The sequence below is a fragment of the Carassius carassius genome, chromosome 47 (assembly GCF_963082965.1).
Source record: "Carassius carassius chromosome 47, fCarCar2.1, whole genome shotgun sequence".
In the NCBI taxonomy this organism is placed as follows: Eukaryota; Metazoa; Chordata; class Actinopteri; order Cypriniformes; family Cyprinidae; genus Carassius; species Carassius carassius.
Window position 1 is genome coordinate 13093032 of NC_081801.1, and position 21495 is coordinate 13114526.

Here is a 21495-nt window from a genome sequence, read left to right on the forward strand (position 1 = left end):
AGGCTTCAGCAGAATGACTCTCTTAAATGAGAGAAAATCTACACAATCAGTCCTAGTTTGAGCTCTTAAGAGTGGAGGCCTCACAATAACGACTCTCTAGAGTGAGAGGAGGCCTGACAACACTCAGCGGTGAAGACAGTTAGCGAGACGCAAAAAAAAGGACCTACACTCCTTATACTGCCTAGGCGGAGCTCTGGGGAGTGGAGGCTTCAGCAGAACAACTCTCTAAAATGAGAGGAAACCTAACAACAGTCAACCCTGGCAGGGGACCTCTTAAGAGTGGAGGTCTCAGCAAAACGACTCTCTAAAGTGAGAGGAGACCTGGCTACACTCAGCGCCAGAGGCAGTAAGCGAGGCTCAAGAAAGAGCCAACAAACTCAATCACTACCCATGACAGAGCTCTGAGACCGAAGGCTTCAGCAGGAAGACTCTCTTAAACGAAAGGAAGCCTAGCACTCAACCCTCTTAGAGAAGCTCTCAAGAGTGGAGGCCTCAGCATGACGACTCTCTAGAATGAGAGGAGACCTGACTACACTCAGCGCAAAATCTACCAATAGTACTGTCCAAGCAGGGCTATGGAGAGTGGAGGCTTCAGCAGAATGACTCCCTTTAATGAGAGGAAACCTACACAATCAATCCTAGTTTGAGCTCTTAAGAGTGGAGGCCTCATCATAATGTCTCTCTAAAGCGAGAGGAGGCCTGACAACACTCAGCACTAAAGACAGTTGGTGCTGCTCAAAAAAGAGCCTACACTCCTTATACTGCCTAGGTGGAGCTCTGGGGAGCGGAGGCTTCAGCAGAATGACTCTTTAAAATTAGCAAAAACCTAACAACGGTCGACCCTGGCAGGGGAGGCAGTAAGCGAGGCTCAAGAAAGAGCCTACAAACTCAATCACTACCCATGACAGAGCTCTGAGACCGAAGGCTTCAGCAGGAAGACTCTCTTAAACGAGAGGAAGCCTAGCACTCAACCCTCTTAGAGAAGCTCTTAAGAGTGGAGGCCTCAGCATGATGACTCTCTAGAATGAGAGGAGACCTAACTACACTCAGCACTAAAGACAGTTAGCGAGGCTCCCAAAAGAGGAGCCTACCTACCAACAGTACTGTCCAAGCGGAGCTATGGAGAGTGGAGGCTCTAGCAGAATGACTCTCGAAATGAGAGGAAACCTACCATGCTCAACCCTGGCAGGGGAGCTCTTAAGAGTGGAGGTCTCAGCATAACGACTCTCTAAACTGAGAGGAGACCTGGCTACACTCAGCGTCAAAGGCAGTTAGTGAGGTTCAGAATAGAAGAGCCTACACTTCCTTAACGGGGAAAAGCAGGGGGTTCGGTGCCTTGCTTCAGCAGAACAACTCTCTAGAATGAGAGGAAACATAACAACGCTCACCCTGGCAGGGGAGATCTTACGAGTGAAGGTCTCAGTATAATGACTCTCTAAACCGAGAGGAGACCTGGCTACACTCAGCGCCAGAGGCAGTTAGCGAGGCTCAAAGAAAGAGCCTACAAACTCATATCACTGCCCATGACAGAGCTCTAAAGAGCGAAGGCTTCAGCAGGATGACTCTCTAAACAAGAGGAAGTCTAACATTCAACCCTCTTAGTGAAGCTCTTTAAGAGTGGAGGCCTCAGCATGACGACTCTCTAGAACGAGAGGAGACCTGACTACACTCAGCGCTAAAGACAGTTAGCGAAGCTTAAAAAAAGAAGAGGAGCCTGCCTACCAAAAGTACTATCCAAGCAGAGCTATGGAGAGTGGAGGCTTCAGCAGAATGACTCTCTTAAATGAGAAGAAACCTACACACTCAATCCTAGTTTGAGCTCTTATGAGTGGAGGCCTCAGCAGAACGACTCTCTAAAACGAGAGGAGACCTAGCCACACTCAGTGTCAAAGGCAGTTAGTGAGGCTCAGAATAGAAGAGCCTACACTTCCTTAACAGGGAGCAGTTGGGGGTTCGGTGCCTTGCTCAAGCACCCATTGCCAAGACTCGAACCCACGCCTTAGGTTTAGGAGTCAAACTTTCTAACCACAAGGCCACAACTTCCCCTCTCTTACTGCCTAGGCGGAGCTCTGCGGAGCCGGGGCTTCAACAGAACGACTATCTAGAACGTGAGAAAACCTACAACGCTCAACCCTGGTAGGAGAGCCCTTAGGAGTCGAGGTCTCAGCAAAATGACTCTACGTATAAAGCGAGAGGAGACCTGGCTACACTCAGCGCCAGAGAAAGAGCCTACAAACTCAATCACTACCCATGATGGAGCTCTGAGACCGAAGGCTTCAGCAGGATAACTCCCTTAAACGAGTGGAAGCCTAACAACACCCAACCTGGTTGAGGAGCTCTTGAGAAGAGTGGCGGTCTCAACATAACGGCTCTCTAAAGCGAGAGGAGACCCGACTACTAAACGCTAGACACAATAAGTGAAGCACTCAATAGAGCCTACATACTAATAGTTTCTGTCTAAGCAGAGCTCACTGCCAAAGACTCAGTAGCTAGAGTACTAAGCTAAGAGTACTAACCATGCTCCTAGGTGTCGTAATCAGCACTGGGAACTGAATCACACCTAGGATGAGAGGATGAGGAGGCTCAGAGGAGGCTCATACCAGAGCCTAACAACTCAAAAATACTTACCTTTTTCTTTTTTTTTTTAAGTCAGGAGCCTCCTTCACCAGTAATGTAGATAACCCACATTATACACAGTTCCTATTACGAAAATAAATATAAACAAAAAGGAATTTTGGAAGAAAAATAATTTCTCGCCAGATTCCTTCCATGCCCCTACAATCCCTGTGATCGGCCTGATTAACTGCCTCGGCAGCCACGAGACCCGAAACGCAGGTGAGAGGCGCTAAATTCTCAAAGTGAATCAGGCACTCTCAATGCAATCACATCTCCCAGCGTGGCTATCTGTCATTTGAGAGCCATGCTCTGTTCAAACACTTAATTCCCTCAGGAATCAGGCAAGAACAGAAACCGTCGTGAATGCATCGCATTAAGCTTGATCAACTCCCCCAAGAGGCGAACACGCTCGTGCAAACGCTGGCAAAAAGCTTGAGTAATTCCGCGAATGCAACAGTGAGCGCATCCTTCTCTCTCGTGAGTCAAGCACATATGTGCTTCGTACACAAGGTCTCTTGAAGAAAGAAAAGAGGATGATGTGTTCTACAGGTGCCCTTTCATATCCACAGTCGCTCATTTGCTTAGGTCATAGGTTTCCGCCTACCATTGTCAAGTTCATTGTCGTTATTTCATTCATGCTTCAACACCGGTCACGTTGAAAGCGTTCCCATAGCGCCCTCTAGAGGATGCAGCGTGGAGTTCACTTTCAAAAGGGAATCCACAGATATTGTTGTTATCACCCAATGTTATTAAAGATTTCACCTAAAAAAGCGGGGTCATCTGTGCTTCATACTACATTAACTCTGGATTATCATCTTTTTAAAATACAATTTTGACACTGGGTTAAGCTACATGTCGCAATTTTGAAAGGCGTTTAGCGCTGCTTTTAATGGGGTGGGGGGTAATGAAATACTGTTTGATGTTAAGCATAAAACAACTATTCATAAAAATCTGCAATGCTTTAAATATCCATGTTTTTATTAGCAGTTTTAATTTAATATTCACTGAAAAATTCCAGTCTCTATCTGTTTTGAGTCTTTTTTGCACAGATGTTGCATTTCATTTACAGTGCTTATACTGTTGTATACTTTCTTTTCAGTGTCTGATTGTTGCCATGGGAACTCAAAAGCAGCAGGTTCACTCTCAATCGGTGTCTGTGCAGAAAAAAATGAGGATGAACCTGAACCCAAACCTACAGTACTTTCTTTACCAGGGTAGGAAGTATCATCAAAACCATGACCATTCATAGACAGGAGGTGAACGCCACAGTCAATTTATCAAGCAGGAATACATGAACAGCGTTTTTTCCCTATAATAACTGAGTATTATATAAATCCCACTGTAAAACACTCATATCTCAAATTGCTCATTAACAGCCATAAAACACAAAATCAGTTACAGAAAAATAAAAATAAACTTCAAATACTATTAATGAATGCTGTAAGGCACCAATGAAAATGCAGTGAACTTTAAGCAGTACAGAGTTTTTTTGTGTGTGTAGTTTTTGTTTCCTTTGAAAGAGCAAAATTCACACAAACCCGGAAACCTGGATATACAGTATGAGAAAGCCTAATTTCAAAGGTGCGATTTCCAGAACTGGAAATGTCATGCCAATGAATAAGATTATAAAACACCATGTGCATTTTGTGCATTGAATATAAATTTAACATAAGTTATGCCAAGCTCTAAGATGTTTTACTGGGTAAATTCATTATTTACCCTGAAGAACATGCAGGCACTAAAACCGAAATCCTGAAACGTGATTTTAATTATAATTGAGTTACAGAAATTTAAACCTTTAAAAAAAACTAGGGCTGGAGGGGCTTTAAATATTGCTGTGGACAATAGGGGACCTTGAGAACGGTTGAGAGCCATTGATCTGTGCAAATTTAAGTGTGCAAATTAAAGCAAACACACAAGAGAACTATTTAGAATTCCATACTAATGGTAAAATTAAAAAAAACTCCTCTTTGATTAAATTAACCTAGACTACATCCATGAATCACCAGCCTATCACTGAGCAGTAATTAATGGGTCTTCTAATAGGATCTTTAAAAGAGGGGGCGTGCCTGTCGAATGCCTTGATTTATGAAGCACACTTCAATTTCTGTCTGAATAAACTGAGGTGCAAGGGGAGATCTTTCTGCAGTGTGTTATAGACAGAGGGGGGTCTGTTGAAGAGAATACCAGATTAGAGGTTTCAGACACGCATAAAAAGACTCATTTCCTGATGAAAAGCATCCTGAAAAATGTAAAGAAATTCCGCTGCATCATCAGTTTTGTGATTGTGGCTACTGCCTGTTATTTTAACCTCTTCATTCTACAAGGAAATAAGATTATGGGAAGGTCTTGAAAGTTAAATATCATGGAAAGTTTCTCAGTGTTTTCCAGAACTACTTAGATAAATAATAAAAAAAAAACGACCAGTCTGTTTGAATCGCAAGTCCATCTGTAGGGTAAGATGTGAAGGGCATGGGGTTGGATAAGAAAGAGGAGGACATTCTGGCCGCGAGGGCACCACTGACCTCGTCTCCGCTTGAGCTTACGCCGTCTCTGTTTGTTGACGAAGCAGGCTGCTAGCGTGCTGAAGAGGATGGCTGCTGCCAGGAAACAGATGGTGGCCACAATGCCTGCCACCACCGGCCGCGCCAGCCCCTCGTCTGGCACCTCAGGCAGCGGAAAGTAGTCTGAAAGATACAAACAAGCTCGCATTCAGCACACACACACACACACAGCAGCTCTTTCATTGTAAGTGTGGGCTGATTTAGTTTACAGAATGAAATACTCACCTATCTCGATTCATAAAAACATTCAAAATACATTCAAAATCACTGTGGCAAGCTTTGAGAAATGAAAACAAAGACTGAATGGCAGCCTTGTGTTTATTTTGACTTTAAGTAGTGACTGAATTCTGACTGCATTACATAAGCTAATCTACTATTTATTAAATTCAACCATTCAAGGGGGACTGTCAATAACTGGAAAGTTGTAACAGAACAAGGACTGTCAATAAAATATAAACAAAAAAAAAAAAACATTATTTCAAATAAATATAGTTCGAATCAGCATATTAGAAAGATTTCTGAAGGATCACGTGATGCTGAAAACTAGAGTAATGACTGCTAAACATTTAGCTTTATCATCACTGAACAAAATACACTTTAAAAAATATATTAAAATATAAGTTATTTTAAATTGTAATAATAATTCAGAATACTGCTGTTTTACTGAATTGGTGATCAAATAAATGCAGTTTTGGTGAGCGTAAGTGACTTCTAAAAAAAAAAAGTTTCAAAATGTAACACTTTCTTTGGACAATATTTATTCTTCGTTTAGGAATTTCAGTAAACTGGTTTGAGAGATTTAAACATTTTTACAGAAACATTAATACAGTTACTTGAGTGAAAAAAGAGCACAATACATACAATATTTCTAAATATGGACTTGTCTTATTTCCCCAAAAAGATTCAAACAAACTGTAATTCATATTAAATCCAGCAGATGGCAGCAGAGTCTCATTAAACCATCATTATTTCAGAATCAACTCTTTCCATTAATGTTTGTGCGGGCCTAGACAATAATGTCACAAAATAACATGATATTATGTGGAGTAAATTTCACAGTACATTTTCAAAAACCATAGGAAATACAAAAATCCTCAGAGCACTGACCTGTGCTAGAGACTCCCACTACATTACTGGGCTCACTGATAACGTCCTCCATAACCACCATCACTCTGAACTCATACCAGGCCTCCTGCAAAACAATGAGACATGCAAGTTTAGTTCTAATAGATTAGAAAGCTGCAAGGAGTTTGAAATAATTTTAATACATTTGCATCTAGATGTTAAAAATATATTTAAAAACTAAACTAAAAAGCAAAAACAAACATTAGAAACACAAAGAGAAATCTTCTCCTTGAGGGAGATATTCACAACTTTTTGCTTTTTTTTCACCAAAATACTGTACACTTTATAAACATGATTGTGACTAAGTGATGACTAAATCTTTATTGTTGGGTGAATTATTCTTTTAGCGAAACAGCAATAGAAATAGTTTATTGTTTACTCTCAAACACTTTTTCACTGGCAGGAATGCCAAGCCTTATGTCAGTCTTTTGAAATAGCCATCACAGAAATACCTGAACCAGGTCTCTAGCCAATAGCTCTGTCTCTGCAGCAGGGATTGCATCATCAAGAACATCCCACCTCTCCCCAAGGCGGAACTCCATGATGTAGTGATCAATTGGCGATGTGTGATTGGCTGGAGGGATCCATGTGAGTAGGACTCCCTGCTGTGTCCGGTTGGCTGTGAGGCACCGTGGTGGGGTAAGCAGCACCAGTGGTTCTGGGGTACTTATAGGAAATACTAGAGAGAACAAAGTAAACCACTGATTCATTTTAACATGATGAAAAATCATTTCTTTCTTATTAGTGTTGAGAAGAGTTGTGCTACTTAACATATTGTGGAAACAATATATTAAATATATAAATATATACAGTGCATCTAGAAAGTATTTACAGTACTTCACTTTTTCCACATTTTGTTATGTTACAGCCTTATTAATACAAAGTGGATTAAATTAATTCTTTTCCTCAAAATTCCACAAACAATACCCAATAATGACAAAAACAACAACAACAACAACAACAACACATGTACAGTACTGTTCATAATTATTCTTTGCTCAATACTTTATTGATGCACCTTTGGCACCAATTACGGCCTCAAGTCTTTTTGAGTATGATGCTACAAGCTTGGCACACCTATTTTTGAGCGGTTTCTCCCATTCATCTTTACAGGACCTCTCAAGCTCCATCAGGTCATAGATTTTCAGATCTATTCAGAGATTTTCAACCGGGTTCAAGTCTGGGCTCTGGCTGGGGCACTCAAGGACATTCATAGAGTTCATTCATAGCCATTCCTTTGTTATCTTGGCTGTGTGCTTAGGGTCGTGGTCCTTGGCCCCAGTCTGACAGCCATAGGACAATGGCACCAGTGTGCTCACCACACACCAGCTACAAAGGCCACAGTATAGTGTCCCGTATTACTATACTGGGGCGCTAGCTAGCGCTAATTAATCATTGGTGCCGATACAGGATGGCCGCCTCCGTGACGTGCTCTGCAGTTGTTTTTGTGTTTTTGTTAGTTTGTCCTGTCTTTAGTTATATTCCTGCAATCAGTTTCACCAGGGACGAATTGCTGGACATTCGGCAACACACATCTCCCGATATATCACCGGTTTTCGACTATTCTGATGTTTTGCTGGACATTCTTGTCGGCGGAGCGCTGCGCTGATCACATGCTTCTAGAGGACGCGCAGACGGGGAAAAAGAGCTGGCACGCTCATGAGACTCAGAAAACGCGGATTTCAAACGCCGTTGCCTAGCATCCATCTGGCAAATCTCCGCTCTCTACCCAACAAAACGGACGAACTGCTTCTGCTCTCTCGGACAAATAAGGATTTCTCACACTCTGCTGCTCTGTGTTTCACGGAAACTTAGCTGAATGACGCCATACCGGACAGCGCGCTCCATCTGCCGGACTTTCAGCTATTCAGAGTTGACCGCGAAGCAGAATCAACGGGGAAATCGCGTGGCGGCGGGACATGCTTTTACATCAATGAACGGTGGTGTACAGATGTAACTGTGTTAAAGAAGATGTGCTGCTCAAATCTCGAAACACTCTTCATTAACTGCAAGCCGTTCTATTCGCCGCGGGAGTTTCACTCGTTCATTCTGGTGAGTGTTTACATTCCTCCGCAAGCGCACGTGAGCTCAGCTTTACAGAAACTCGCTGATCAAATCACAGAGACAGAACAACAACACCCGGACTCCATTTTAATCATTCTTGGGGACTTTAATAAAGCCAATCTCTCCTGTGAACTGCCAAAATACAGACAGCATGTTACATGTCCCACAAGAGACAATAATATATTGGATCACTGTTACACCACAATAAAGGATGCATATCACTCTGTTCCACGAGCAGCTTTGGGACGTTCTGATCATCTTCTGGTTTATCTTATACCGACCTACAGCCAGAAATTAAAATCAGCTAAACCTGTATTAAGGACTGTAAAAAGATGGACTAATGAAGCAGAGCAGGATTAACAATAATGACAAACCGTGGTTCACTGCAAAACTCAGACAGCTCCGTCAGGCCAAAGAAGATGCTTACATGAAGGGGGACAATGTCCTGTATAAACAGGCTAAATACACTCTGGAAAAGGAGATCAGAGTGGCAAAGAGGAATTATTCTGGAAAAATAAGGACTCAGTTTACTTCGAACGACTCCGCATCAGTGTGGAAAAGTCTAAAGGAGATCACCAATTACAAGAAACCACCCCCCAGCACTGTGGAGAGCAGCAGCTAGTGAGGCTGGGAAAATACACACCCGTACAATCAGCACCGGAGCACCCCAGGGCTGCGTTCTCTCCCCACTGCTCTTCTCCCTGTACACCAACGATTGCACATCTAAGGACTCCTCTGTCAAGCTCCTGAAGTTTGCAGATGATACCACACTCATCGGCCTCATTCAGGACGGTGACGAGTCTGCTTACAGACAGGAGGTTAAAGAGCTGGCTGTCTGGTGCAGTCTCAACAACCTGGAGCTTAACACACTCAAAACAGTGGAGATGATCGTAGACTTCAGGAGAAACCCCCCTGCACTTCCCTCACTCACCATCATGAACAGCACTGTGACTGCAGTGGAGTCATTCAGGTTCCAGGGCACCACTATCTCTCAGGACCTGAAGTGGGACATTCACATTGACTCCATTGTGAAAAAGGCCCAGCAGAGGTTGTACTTCCTTCACCAGCTGAGGAAGTTTAACCTGCCACAGGAGCTGCTGAAACAGTTCTACTCCACCATCATTGAATCCATCCTCTGCACTTCAGTAACTGTCTGGTTCAGCTCAGCTTCTAAATCTGACCTCAGAAGACTACAGAGGGTAGTCCGGACTGCTGAGCGAATCATCGGTTCAACTCTCCCATCTATTCAAGAACTGTACTTATCCAGAGTGAGCAAAAGGGCTGGCAAAATCACTCTGGACCCCTCACATCCAGCACACTCCTTCTTTGAACTGTTGCCATCTGGTCGACGCTACAGAGCACTGAGCACCAGATCGACCAGACACAGGAAAAGTTTCTTCCCTCAGGCAATCCATCTAATGAACAATTGATAAAAACTGTGGTACACACTACATTTCATATTTATATATACATACACTTATTTATCTAACACCATACTTAGCGTACACTTAAATTTTTTTGCACATAATATACCTGTACATACATAATGCTCATTGTAATATACCTGCCATACATTGTCAATTTGTATATTTTTGTTCCTTACCCACCTATTTGTATTTGTATTTTTTTAAATTTTTTATTCCATTTTGTGTTTTTGTTCTGTCACTGTCATTATGTTGCACTGCGGAGCTTCTGTCACAAAAACAAATTCCTCGTATGTGCGAACATACCTGGCAATAAAGCTCATTCTGATTCTGATTTTTAGGACCCACACAGACCCCAGGATGAGCACACCCTGCTGGCCTCACTAACACCTCTTCCATCAGGAACCTAGTTTTCCCAGGAGGTCTCCCATCCAGGTACTCACTAGCCTCAAACCTGCTTGAGGCTAGTCAGTTCACATTACAGGATTTTAAGCCCGATTTAAGCCCGATGTGCAAGTTAACAAGCACCTGGACAGGTTAGGCTATGATCGAGGGAAAATCAGCGGTTGATCAGCACTCGACAATCTTTATGTGTTAACTACTCAATTACGCATTAAAGAGGCTCGCTGACGCATCGCCAAAAAACAGCAGCAGCAACATGGCTTTAAGAAATGTTTGGAGACAAGAAATGGAGCTATTTTCTTTCAGAACAGATCATCACACAAACAGCTTGCAGCACTAATTTCTTCCCAAAGTCCATTTTTAATAAACAACTCCGGTTTCACTTCTTGATTCGTGTCATTCCCGTTCAACTTCTCACATGTGTTTTTGTGACAAAACATGGTTTTGGGAATTGTGTAGAGTTGTGTGACAGAATTGTTGTCAGATCGTGTAGTGTGTCACCCCCTGTTGTGGATCATTTACTTAGTGTCGCGAAGTGTGAACACCACAACAACTTCAAAGACGGACAATCAAGTCATGTAGTCTGAACAGCACAGCGATCTGTTGACATTTCAAGTCCTGTAGTGAGAACGTATCCTTAGCTACAGTGGGCAACCTTGGTCTGTTGGGTGATATGGCTGTCCATTTCTGCATTCATCTTTCCCTCGATTCTGACTAGTCTCCCAGTTCCTGTCGCTGAAAAACATCCCCACAGCATGATGCTGCTACCACCATGCTTCACTGTAGGGATGGTACTGGCCAGGTGATGAGCGGTGCCTGGTTTTCTCCAGACATGACACTTGCCATTCAGGCCAAAGAGTTCAATCTTTGTTTCATCAGACCAGAGAATTTAGTTTCTCATGGTCTGAGAGTCATTCAGAGGCCTTTTGGAAAACTCTGTCATGGCTGTCATGTGCCTGTTACTGAGGAGTGGCTTTTGTCTGGCCTCTCTAGCATACAGGGCTGATTGGTGGAGTGCTGCAGAGATGGTTGTTCTTCTGGAAGGTTTGCCTCTCTCCACAGAGAAATGCTGGAGCTCTGTCAGAGTGACCATTGGGTTTCTTGGACACTAGTGTGGCCCACACTAGGAATAGGAGTTCTGGTGGCTCCAAACTTCTTCCATTTCTGGATGATGGAGACCACTGTGCTCATTGGGACCTTCAATGCTGCAGAAACTTTTCTGTACCCTTCCCCAGATCTGTGCTCGATACAATCCTGTCTCGGAGATCTACAGACAATTCCTTTGAATTTGAATTCCTTTGAATTTGACTTCATGGCTTGGTTATGTGCTCTGACATTCGCTGTTAACTGTGGGACCTTATATAGACAGGTGTGTGCCTTTCCAAATCATGTCCATTGAACTTAATTTACCACAGGTGGGCTCCAATCAAGTTGTAGAAACGTCTCAAGGATGACCATTGGAAACAGGATGCACCGGAAAATAATGATTTTAATAAATTTTGGAATAAGTCTTTAACATAACAAAATGTGGAAAAAGTGAAGCACTGTAAATACTTGTCTTTAAAAATATGTCTTCAAAGCATATATATATACATATATATATATAATCTTCAGCAAATTTCTAAATAAATCTAAACATCATAAATATTTAAATAATTTGCTATTATGCTTTATTTTCAATTTATTTAGACAAAGTAGCATTTTTAATACTAATATCCATTTACAAGTTGTTGACAATAACATTAAAACGATCAGCTTATCAGTATCAGCCGAAATTTCAATAGTATAAGCAAAATATATAATATAGTTAGGATCATGTATTAAAACCATTAGAAGTCGGAATTACAGCAGTAATCCTATCCCTACTACAAAACACATTTCTGTCAGGCAGAGATGATCTTGTCATTGAAAGTTGTATCATGTAGGTGGCCAACCTAGTGTGTTCACAGTGACGACCTCACTGAACGGGCCCGTCCCCAGTTTGTTCTGGGCCAGGACGCTGAATTGGTAGGCCGTCTCAGACTCCAGGCCTTGCACCAGGAGCCAGTGCTGCCTGCTGGGCACAGGCATGGACAGCCAGTCATGCGGTCCTAACTGCTCCCTCTTCACCCTGCAGGAGGAATCACATGCACAGATGGAAAGAGTTCAGAGCGGCACAAGCATACATGCACATACGCTCCAATAATGATTGCCATGTCGCTCACGAAACTGATGGGAGCACTGCCTGCAGTTAGACGCAAAAAGACAGCTTGTTTGGCTCAGTGTGAGTGCTCAGTGATATCCAATAACACAAAACTGTCTAACGGTTTCCCAGTGGAAATTCTGAAGAATGCAATTGCATTTTGACTGCTGATCTTTAAAAAAAATATCCTCATAGATCTTCAGTGTGACTTGTATGCCCTACAGCCCTTTTTTAATATATGGATTTAAAGGAGTCTGATGGACAATACATCTCCTATAGAAAACAGCCAGAATGGCTACAATGTTGTGGAGAAGTGATTTTTTTTTATGTTGATAATGTATTGTTTGTCTTAGAGTGTGAAATCATGTCCTGTTGCACATATCCATTGCAAGTAGTTTTGCATTCTCAAAGTTTCATATAACTGCACCTACAGCCAGCATGCTTCATGGAATGGCTCCCACGGGACGTCCTGACTAAATTCACACTGAATTTCTTCGATCTCCATCTTACCCAAGCAACACGAGGACACCATGCATGCCCCCTTATCATCCTCATGACACTTTATTTATCATATATTTAAATATTAAATATTTATTATATATATTCAGTCTTAAAATAGGAAAATCCATCATAAAAGTATTAATGTTAAAAAATATTAATATACAAATGATAAGTTTAATATAAAAAAACTATATAATAACAATAATAATAATAATAAATAATACTACATCAAAACAAATTCTAGTTTTCTCTCTCTCTCTCTCTATATATATATATTTCAGTTGTTCATTTATAACATTAGAAATATAGAATTAATTTTCACACCAAAAAATAATTTTGAATACTGAAAAAAATTGAAATGTTTATTATATATATATATATATATATATATATATACGGTATATATATACGGTATATATATATATATATATATATATATATAAAACATTAATTATATATAAATAATTTGCACATAAAAATATTGCTATATTTTATGTAATAATATACATGTAATTATATCGTTCTAATGCAAGAAGCAAGAAGTTGGCCAAGAAAGTTCAAAATGTCATTTCTCTCACAGATTGCAGTGCTAAACACAAGGCATCATTTGAGATGTTGAAATTTCACTGTGTTAGGAATACTGATGACTTTCAAAAAGAAAACAGTAAGGAATTGAGTGCATACGTCATTCACCCCGATCCTATTGGTGAGTCATAATATTACTTTGAGGTATAATTGATCACTTCCTTCATGCCCTTATAGCATAGTTCACAGGCTCTTGAGATGTGTGTTATTCACAGCATCTCAGCGGTCGCTTAGCACCTCTCCTGCAATGCACAGGAAGTAACAGGAACACGCCAACTATCTGCGTCAACAAGGCTGATGGAAGCTGTTGTTTAATCTCACGTGGGTCACCTTTAAAGGCCATTCACACACAACCTTTAAAGCATGAGTCACACTGCCCAATGCTTCAAATGACACCTTTAGTCAGCTCTTGGCACAGGCCTCCGATCTCATGGGCACCCGTGGTGGACGCATCAGGCCAGAGGATAATGATGATCTAAGAAGTCGGAAGCATAACAGTGAGGAAAGTCTGGCCCTTGGGTGAGGATTAACATGCTTTCATCCTCCATGGGGCTTCTGTTCTTCTTTAGCTTTTGCATGTGTGGATTGAGGCATTAGTGGAAGGACTCAAGTTAGTACTCAGTACAGACTCTGAACTTTCGGGTGAGAATTCACATCAGGGTTTTTCAATCTAAAGCAACTTTTATTTTTATTTGTATTTTTTTATAATTGCATCCTGTTCATCCTTAGCATGAAGAAGATGGAAAATAACAACAAATATATATATATATATAAATATATTAATATATGCCATGATTCTTTCAGTTAGAGTTGCAATGTCTATTGCAAAAATATATATAAATAAATGAATGACTACAAGTACTTGTATATACAGAACTAAAAAAAAACCCAGAATGATTAAAAAGCCTAAGACTATAATAATAAACCAGTTTCAAGTAGAAAATCATAAATTGGGTACCTTTGCTTTAGCCACAATGTAGCTGCATATTGCTGACTTAACATACATACATTTAATCTCCACTGTTCGAAAGTTTGGGGTCGGTAAGCTTTTTTTTTTTTAATGAAATTAAATTAATATGTTTATTCAGCAAGTATGGATTAAACATGAGAGTAAAGACTTACATTGTTACAAGCTGTTAATTTTAACTGTCTTTTCATCAAATAATCCTGATAAAAATATGTACAAAATATTAAGCAGCACACAAACTGTTTTCAACTGATAAGAATAACAAATGTTTCTTAAGTACAAACTCAGCATGTTAGAATGATTTCTGAAGGATCACGTCACACTGAAGACATAGAGTAACAGATGCTGAAAATTCAGCTTCGCCATGACAGGGATAAATAATATTTTAAAATATATTCAAATATGAAACAGTTACTTCAAATTGTACTATTATTTTTTGTTCCTGTTTTACTGTATATTTAATTAAGCAAATGCATTTCTGGTGAGCATAAGATACTTCTTTAAAAAAAATTATAAAAACTTACAGACCCCCAAACTTTTGAAGCGTAGTGTATACATATAAAGATCATCAGAGAAACAAGTGTGCAGCCATCTTTAGAACCTTAGAACAACTTCCGTTTTTGCAATAGCTTGGTTTATTTCTATAGGATTGCTGTTGAAGAGTAATTAGCTGCTGAAGTGGATTTAATTACTGTAGAGTTAATTAAAGTTATCATAAGCATTGTGATGTTTGAGGTGGATGTCAAAAGAAAGGTCAGTAGACTGGGAAGATTTTAAAATGACCAGTTCATTCATAAATTCGTAATATCTTTCCTTCATGCTGTGGAAATGGAAGACAGAACACAACGAAAGACGTGTTGAAAATACATAGTATATAAAACTATACACACTTCTCTTCCCAGGCCATATAATCCTTAAACTGTCCTCCATTTTTCCTCCATATAACAGTCATGCATGTCTCTAAACTCTCAAACTAAATTTCATTACTATTTATAGCTCAAAAAGGAGGTGAAATCTGTCTCCAGGGCTTGCGACATGCTAAACCTGTTCATGCTACATTCCCATGAAACACTGCTGTCATCTGTCACCTGGTGTGACACTGCAGAATTATGTTCTAAAATGAGCAAGTACCAAATATCACTAACAAAGATACAGTTTTTGAAGGAGATTTAAAGTCAAACGTTTGAGATGTTCTTGCTCGTACCCACCAAAGCAAACAAACAACGGTTATAGCGAAGCATGTGACATTCTATAGGGGAAGGAGCACAGAAAGCTATAGAATGCTGATATTCCGGGTGAATATCGAAGAGGACAGCGCCACACAGGGAACAGAATCACAGGGTTGCAGAAGCGCTGGCATGGGCAGCAGAGAGATGAAGAGAGGCGTGATTAAGCCAGAAGCGAGAGTTTGACATTATGGATCAACTCATTAAGAGAAATACCCCAGAGGCACCTCTTTAAAGCCTGGATGTCACCTTACCAAAGCAAGTAATGAAAACTTTTCAAATTATGATACAGTAATTACTTACTTGCAATATAGTTGGTTCTCTGCGTATAGTTAAAATATCAAAACTGTGAAATATCACTGAACTGCGAGAAGGCACAAGACAAAATCTTTACTTTAATAAATACTTTTCATGCATAAGACTCATCAGAATCTCTCAGGGCTTTATACTGTACTGTACAATACTGTACTGTATGTACAAACTGGAAGATCACATCTGAGAAGTTCTACTGGACTTAACATTGTTTAGAAAATGACATTTGATGTTTTCTATATTATGATTAACACTATGTGCAATATGTTCCTTTTTCTCTAATTAATCCAAATTATGACAAAAAAGTGACAAAAATCACACACAATACAATACACAATAATTATTTATTATCCCTTTGGATAAACAAGTCTGTTATGACTATGTAAATGTAAATATTTAGCTAATGTAATAAAATGACCGTTTCAATCCACTTCACAAGATTGTTTTATTTTACCAATAAAAAAATGTTTTGGAACAAAAACGTGGGTTGAAACAAAGATGTACTGTTAATATTACCCAGACATTTATATTGTCTATGAAATGAAAATTTTGTCATCGTTTACCTACAGTACACTCATGCACAAAAACGTACATTTCTTTTGAAAAAGACCTTCTTGGCAGAAGAATGTTCCCTTGGCAACTAACTGAAATAAGTTAATTATTTTTAGTGTGCTGAAGTGTTTAAAAAGCAGTCGAACTGCACACAACACCAACATTGTCTCGTCAACTTAATAAGGTACTTTGCATGCAGCTCGACTCATAACGACTCTGTGGAGGGATTTTACTGCCGTATCATGCCATTCCAATTCTATCGTTATGAGCCTGATTAACATGGCTAACTGCTCAAAGAACAAGAAAACTCAATAAAGAAAACAGTGAATCTATATTACTCATGGATTACTATCTTTGTTCAAGACTTCCAGTATGAAGAGTTTGAAGAATGCTACATAAAACTAGAAATTAATTATATGCCATGCCATATTATACCCATAATTATAACTCTTAAAACTCTTAACATTTTAGCTGCACTGACATTAATTTTAACAGCATGTCCGACTCATGATCAGAGGGCTCTGCTGGTCATCTCACCCCTAGGGGGAAAGGTTTTGCCCCATTGCACCCACTGCCCCCAGATGTAGCAGCCTCACAGCAGCAGCAGAGCTCAGGTCAACAGTTAGGAAAAGAAGCAGAAAGCAAAGCATGCTGGGATGACTCACACATGGCCGTACCAGACTGAGAATGTCTGCTCAAAGCCGCCGTCGTAAGCGGGCTCCCAAGAGACGTTGGCCGAGGTCGTCGAGACAGAAACATGGACTTTGGCAGGGGGGTGTGGGCTTGTGCCTGTGGGAGGAGGACAACTCGTGTCACACTCGATATAAACACACACTTGTACACAAAATCTAAAGCAAGGCCACATATTTTATTTTACTGTGTCTGTATGTCTGTAAAAAGCCCTCGGTCAGAGCGATTAGCTCACTTGTCTTAACACGAACACTTGGGCTAACACAAACAAACAGACTCTGTGTGCATCATTTATTCTTTATCTTTTTTTTCAACAGCTAACCGTTAGCTCGTGGGGATGCTTTTAAATAAAATCCCTTTATACTACAACAAAAGAAATCATACAATATCCCTCATAGACCCGACCTACTGAAGGACTTTTGTTCAGAGAGCTTTTTGAGAGGAACTCACTGAATATCTAACAGTTTAACCTAGCAGCTGCTGCTTAGCTACTAACCAGCGACCCAACAAAGTTTCTTTAACTGACAGTTTTACTGCAGCCACATAAATCCAAACATGCCCAATAGCACACTGGACATGCCAAAACAGTGGGCAGCAATATAAGGACTGAGCTAGCAGTGTTGGTCTACAGCTGCACTATAGCCACTAATAGATAAAGAACATGAGGGCATCAGCAATTGCACTACTTTCCTCTATTGAATTTATAAGATATATTCTATAAGATTATAGAGTTTAAGTCTGCATGCACATATACTTCAAAGTAAGATACTGCATAGCTTAATAGCAATACCAAGTAATCTTTAAACCAAAATGTTTACTTTTGACAAGTATGTGCTATTAATGTGATGTGCTTTACATGAAATGAAGACACCAGTCATATCAGTGTCGTAGAATGAGCTACATTAATATAATGAAGGTGATCACCGAGATAACAACTATCCTTCTCAGACAACTTGTTTCATTTTTTTCACAATTTTTGATATACTATTACTGGATAAGGATTAGTATTATTATTATTATTATTATTATTATTATTATTATTTAGACAATTTGGAAAGGAGTCATTTAGACTGATTTGTGGACCTGTTAGACCAGCTCACTGAAACAAAAGTCCTTATAGAATCATTTGCTCAACAAAGTTTTAGTGAAAGTGAACAGGAGTTACTGCTAAAACTAAAACTATTCAAATAAAATAATACAATTACCATAACTTAAATAAAGCTGAAATAAAATCTTAGTGTTTATAAAATACTACATGAAAAACTAGAAGTCAAAAAAATTTAAAGTGGAAATGCTACCTTGAAACTGAAAAAAATAAGTAAAAAAAAAAAAGAAATAGAAAAAAATAACTTTTTTTGTTAAAATAACAGAAGTACATAACAAAATAACTAAAACTTATGCTAAAATTAAAACAAACTAAACATATAAAAATAACAGGTAATTCAAAATACTAATACTAATATAAAAAATACTAAAAATATTTTCTAATAAATTAAAATAACACTGAAGCACAGAAATAATAATTAGCCAAAAAGTATTTTACATCAGAGCAGAACTAATATATATATATATATATATATATATATATATATATATATATATATATATATATATATATATATATATATATATTCAATATCGAAATCTCCATGATTAAAAAAAATTCCCTAATATTTTATATATTTTTCAATGACTGTGGGAATCCAGAAGCAAAGACCAATGGTGTCCTGCAAAATATAAACTAAAATCTTTGTGCACCTTTAGGGAAAATAACACCTTTAATGCTTGTTGATCTAATTTGATCAAAACTCATCACTGTATGGAAAAATCACTTTATCGCAAGTCCTGTTTGCGTATCATGGGGTTACTCTATTTGTCTCAACACCTCATACCGATTACTAGGAGGTGCGTGCTGGCAGTGATGCTCGTGGCGACATTGGAGGCGACACACTCCCACTCCCCATGGTCCTCCTTGCTGAGAGATTTGAACTGTAAGCTGCCTCGTGGTAGGACATTGTGCTTGCTTCTGCTGGGCTTCCCTACCTTCTCCAATAAAAGAAAACATTTCTAGCAAATACTTCAGTTTATTCAATGATACAGGATCCTACATAAGGATCCTTAAGGATGTGGCTTACCTTTCTCCATGTAATGTTGGGGAATGGGTCTCCTTCTGCCTCACAGGGGATGACCAGCTCTCGACCAGCCTCCTGCCTGTACTCCCCTCCAGGAACCACCAGAAATTTGGGTGGGTCCTATCCATTGCAAACAACACATTATACTGATGCAGATAAATGATATAATAAAAAGGTAAATAAAGAAAGGTTAACTCAAATAAAACCTACAAGTTTCATTTTTTACCTTTAGCACCAGAGGGGCGGGAGGGGACTGTCCCATTGTACCGAGGCTATTGTAAGGCACACAGGTGTAGGTGCCGAGAGAGTCCTCTGTCACCTCAGACACTCGAATACTCCCATCTTCCATTTGGCTCCAGCCAGGGTACTGCAACAGAGAGAAACATCAGCACACATGCAATCAGCAAAATAGCTTCCCGTATCTCAAAATCTACCATTCTGCAACAAAAATAGCTCTGTTCACAGCGACCCGTTTTCGGTGCATGTCTCTTTAAATGCTGATGTGCTCTGCTCACCCCGCCTCTCTCTTCCGTGGAAGAGGAAAGATAAAAATCATAAAAATATGCATTAAAAATTGCATTTTTCTCCCGACATCAGAGCCACTGTAGACACAGTGAATTTGTTTTGTTTTTGATGGTAATGCACCATCGAATACACCTAAATTAATTTATGCCTGCGCAAATCATTTTACTCCAGACTGCTTTTTGAAAGAGGGACAGTTCAAGGCAGGTTTTGCTAAAAAGTGCAAACTCAAGGATGGATCAGTACCCACTGTTTGTGATCAAGCTGCACCTCCAGAAGTAGTAAGTCCTACACGTTATATTTCTTATGATTATTTGCAAATCCCCTTTCCTCTTCCATGAGCTCATTAGCACTTTTTATAAAGACATGCACCAAAACGGGTCACTGTGAACAGAGCTGTTTTTGACATGGTAAAAAGGGTTTTACATGACCATTGAGGATTTTTTTCTTTTTATAATGGTTGCTATACCCCTGACAAGCCATACAACTATTGCATTCAGTGAAATCAATGGAGCGAATTCGCTCTCAGAGCACTTTAGATGTAACATGACAAGCCTGCACATTTTCCTATCCTCAAAAGCCAACTGTATTGAGGAGGAACAGGGTTTGAGAATGAAAGTGATATCCTGTTTCTTCACTAAGGTCAGTCATTCTACGTTTTGCTTTATAGCTGAAGTGGAGCCAGTGATCTTTGTCTGTGTAAGACTATGAGATCAATGTGAAATGTGAATGAAACCCATCACACACAGCTGAGAGAGAGAGAGAGAGAGAGAGAGAGAGAGAGAGAGAGAGAGAGAGAGAGAGAGAGAGAGTGCTGAGGCCCACATGACAGCATCTGTGAAAACATTGAGATCACTGTCCAGCTGGACTCACCTTCTCTATCCGCAGAGGCAGACCGTCTTTTTTCCACTTCACTGAAGTGACAGGCGGGTTGGCATCCACCGGGCAGCGGATGAACCCCGGCAGTCCGATAGCCACGTAAATAACGGGCGGCATGTTTACAACACGGGCAGGGTCTATAGGATATAACGAGATAAAAACATTGAATACAGCATAAGCGCTGTTATAAAGAGATGTTATAAAATTAGACATTGTTAAACTGTCAGACAGATGAGAGGAGTTTGAACTGGATGTCTCTCTGAGCCATTAGTCTGGAACATTAACACAGATACTCTGAATAAATCAACTACGGTTGGAGAAGTACACTAAAGAACTTTTCGCTCTTACATACCTAAAATGAGAGTGTGAAATGAAGCAGAAAGGTCTGAACTAGCTCACACTGAGACTGTTACTCAGCTAATCGTAGGACAGCACAGTAAGCACAGTAAGAGGGAAATAGCTACAACCAACATACCTGAAATAAAAACAAAATTAAAATATGTTTTTTACAGAAAATGTGAGATGTGTTTGGCCATGCATAACTCTCCACAATGTAGGCACCTGAAAAGACGATGGTAGGGTGTTGTGGGCTGATTTTAATTGAGAGAGCCACAAAAAAGATCCCAAATCCCTATGAAACTTTTGTCACTAAATTTGGTTTACCTTTTCAGTTGACTAAACAGGAAGTGTTTAGAGTAAGAAAGCATTTCCCAAGGAAAATTAATTGGCTTCCAAGGCACAATAATGGCATG

The 21495-nt window shown here is 39.8% G+C and overlaps 2 protein-coding genes across 2 annotated transcripts in view; one reads left to right on the top strand and one right to left on the bottom strand.

Annotated features, from left to right (window-relative positions):
* The window catches only part of LOC132130338 (junctional adhesion molecule 3B-like), a 328210-nt gene that overhangs the window by 132731 nt on the left and 173984 nt on the right, over nucleotides 1–21495 (top strand). The window lies entirely within an intron of this gene.
* The window catches only part of LOC132130423 (protein turtle homolog B-like), a 109353-nt gene that overhangs the window by 15994 nt on the left and 71864 nt on the right, over nucleotides 1–21495 (bottom strand). Inside the window, exons 8-18 of the mRNA XM_059542133.1 lie at nucleotides 20738–20880; nucleotides 19569–19709; nucleotides 19346–19462; nucleotides 19103–19253; nucleotides 17198–17309; nucleotides 12130–12305; nucleotides 6758–6984; nucleotides 6288–6372; nucleotides 5142–5303; nucleotides 4738–4787; nucleotides 2368–2369 (exon numbers count right to left, since the gene is read on the bottom strand). Of these exons, the coding sequence (XP_059398116.1) occupies nucleotides 2368–2369; nucleotides 4738–4787; nucleotides 5142–5303; nucleotides 6288–6372; nucleotides 6758–6984; nucleotides 12130–12305; nucleotides 17198–17309; nucleotides 19103–19253; nucleotides 19346–19462; nucleotides 19569–19709; nucleotides 20738–20880 (1366 nt within the window). The remainder of the gene's footprint in view (nucleotides 1–2367; nucleotides 2370–4737; nucleotides 4788–5141; nucleotides 5304–6287; nucleotides 6373–6757; nucleotides 6985–12129; nucleotides 12306–17197; nucleotides 17310–19102; nucleotides 19254–19345; nucleotides 19463–19568; nucleotides 19710–20737; nucleotides 20881–21495) is intronic.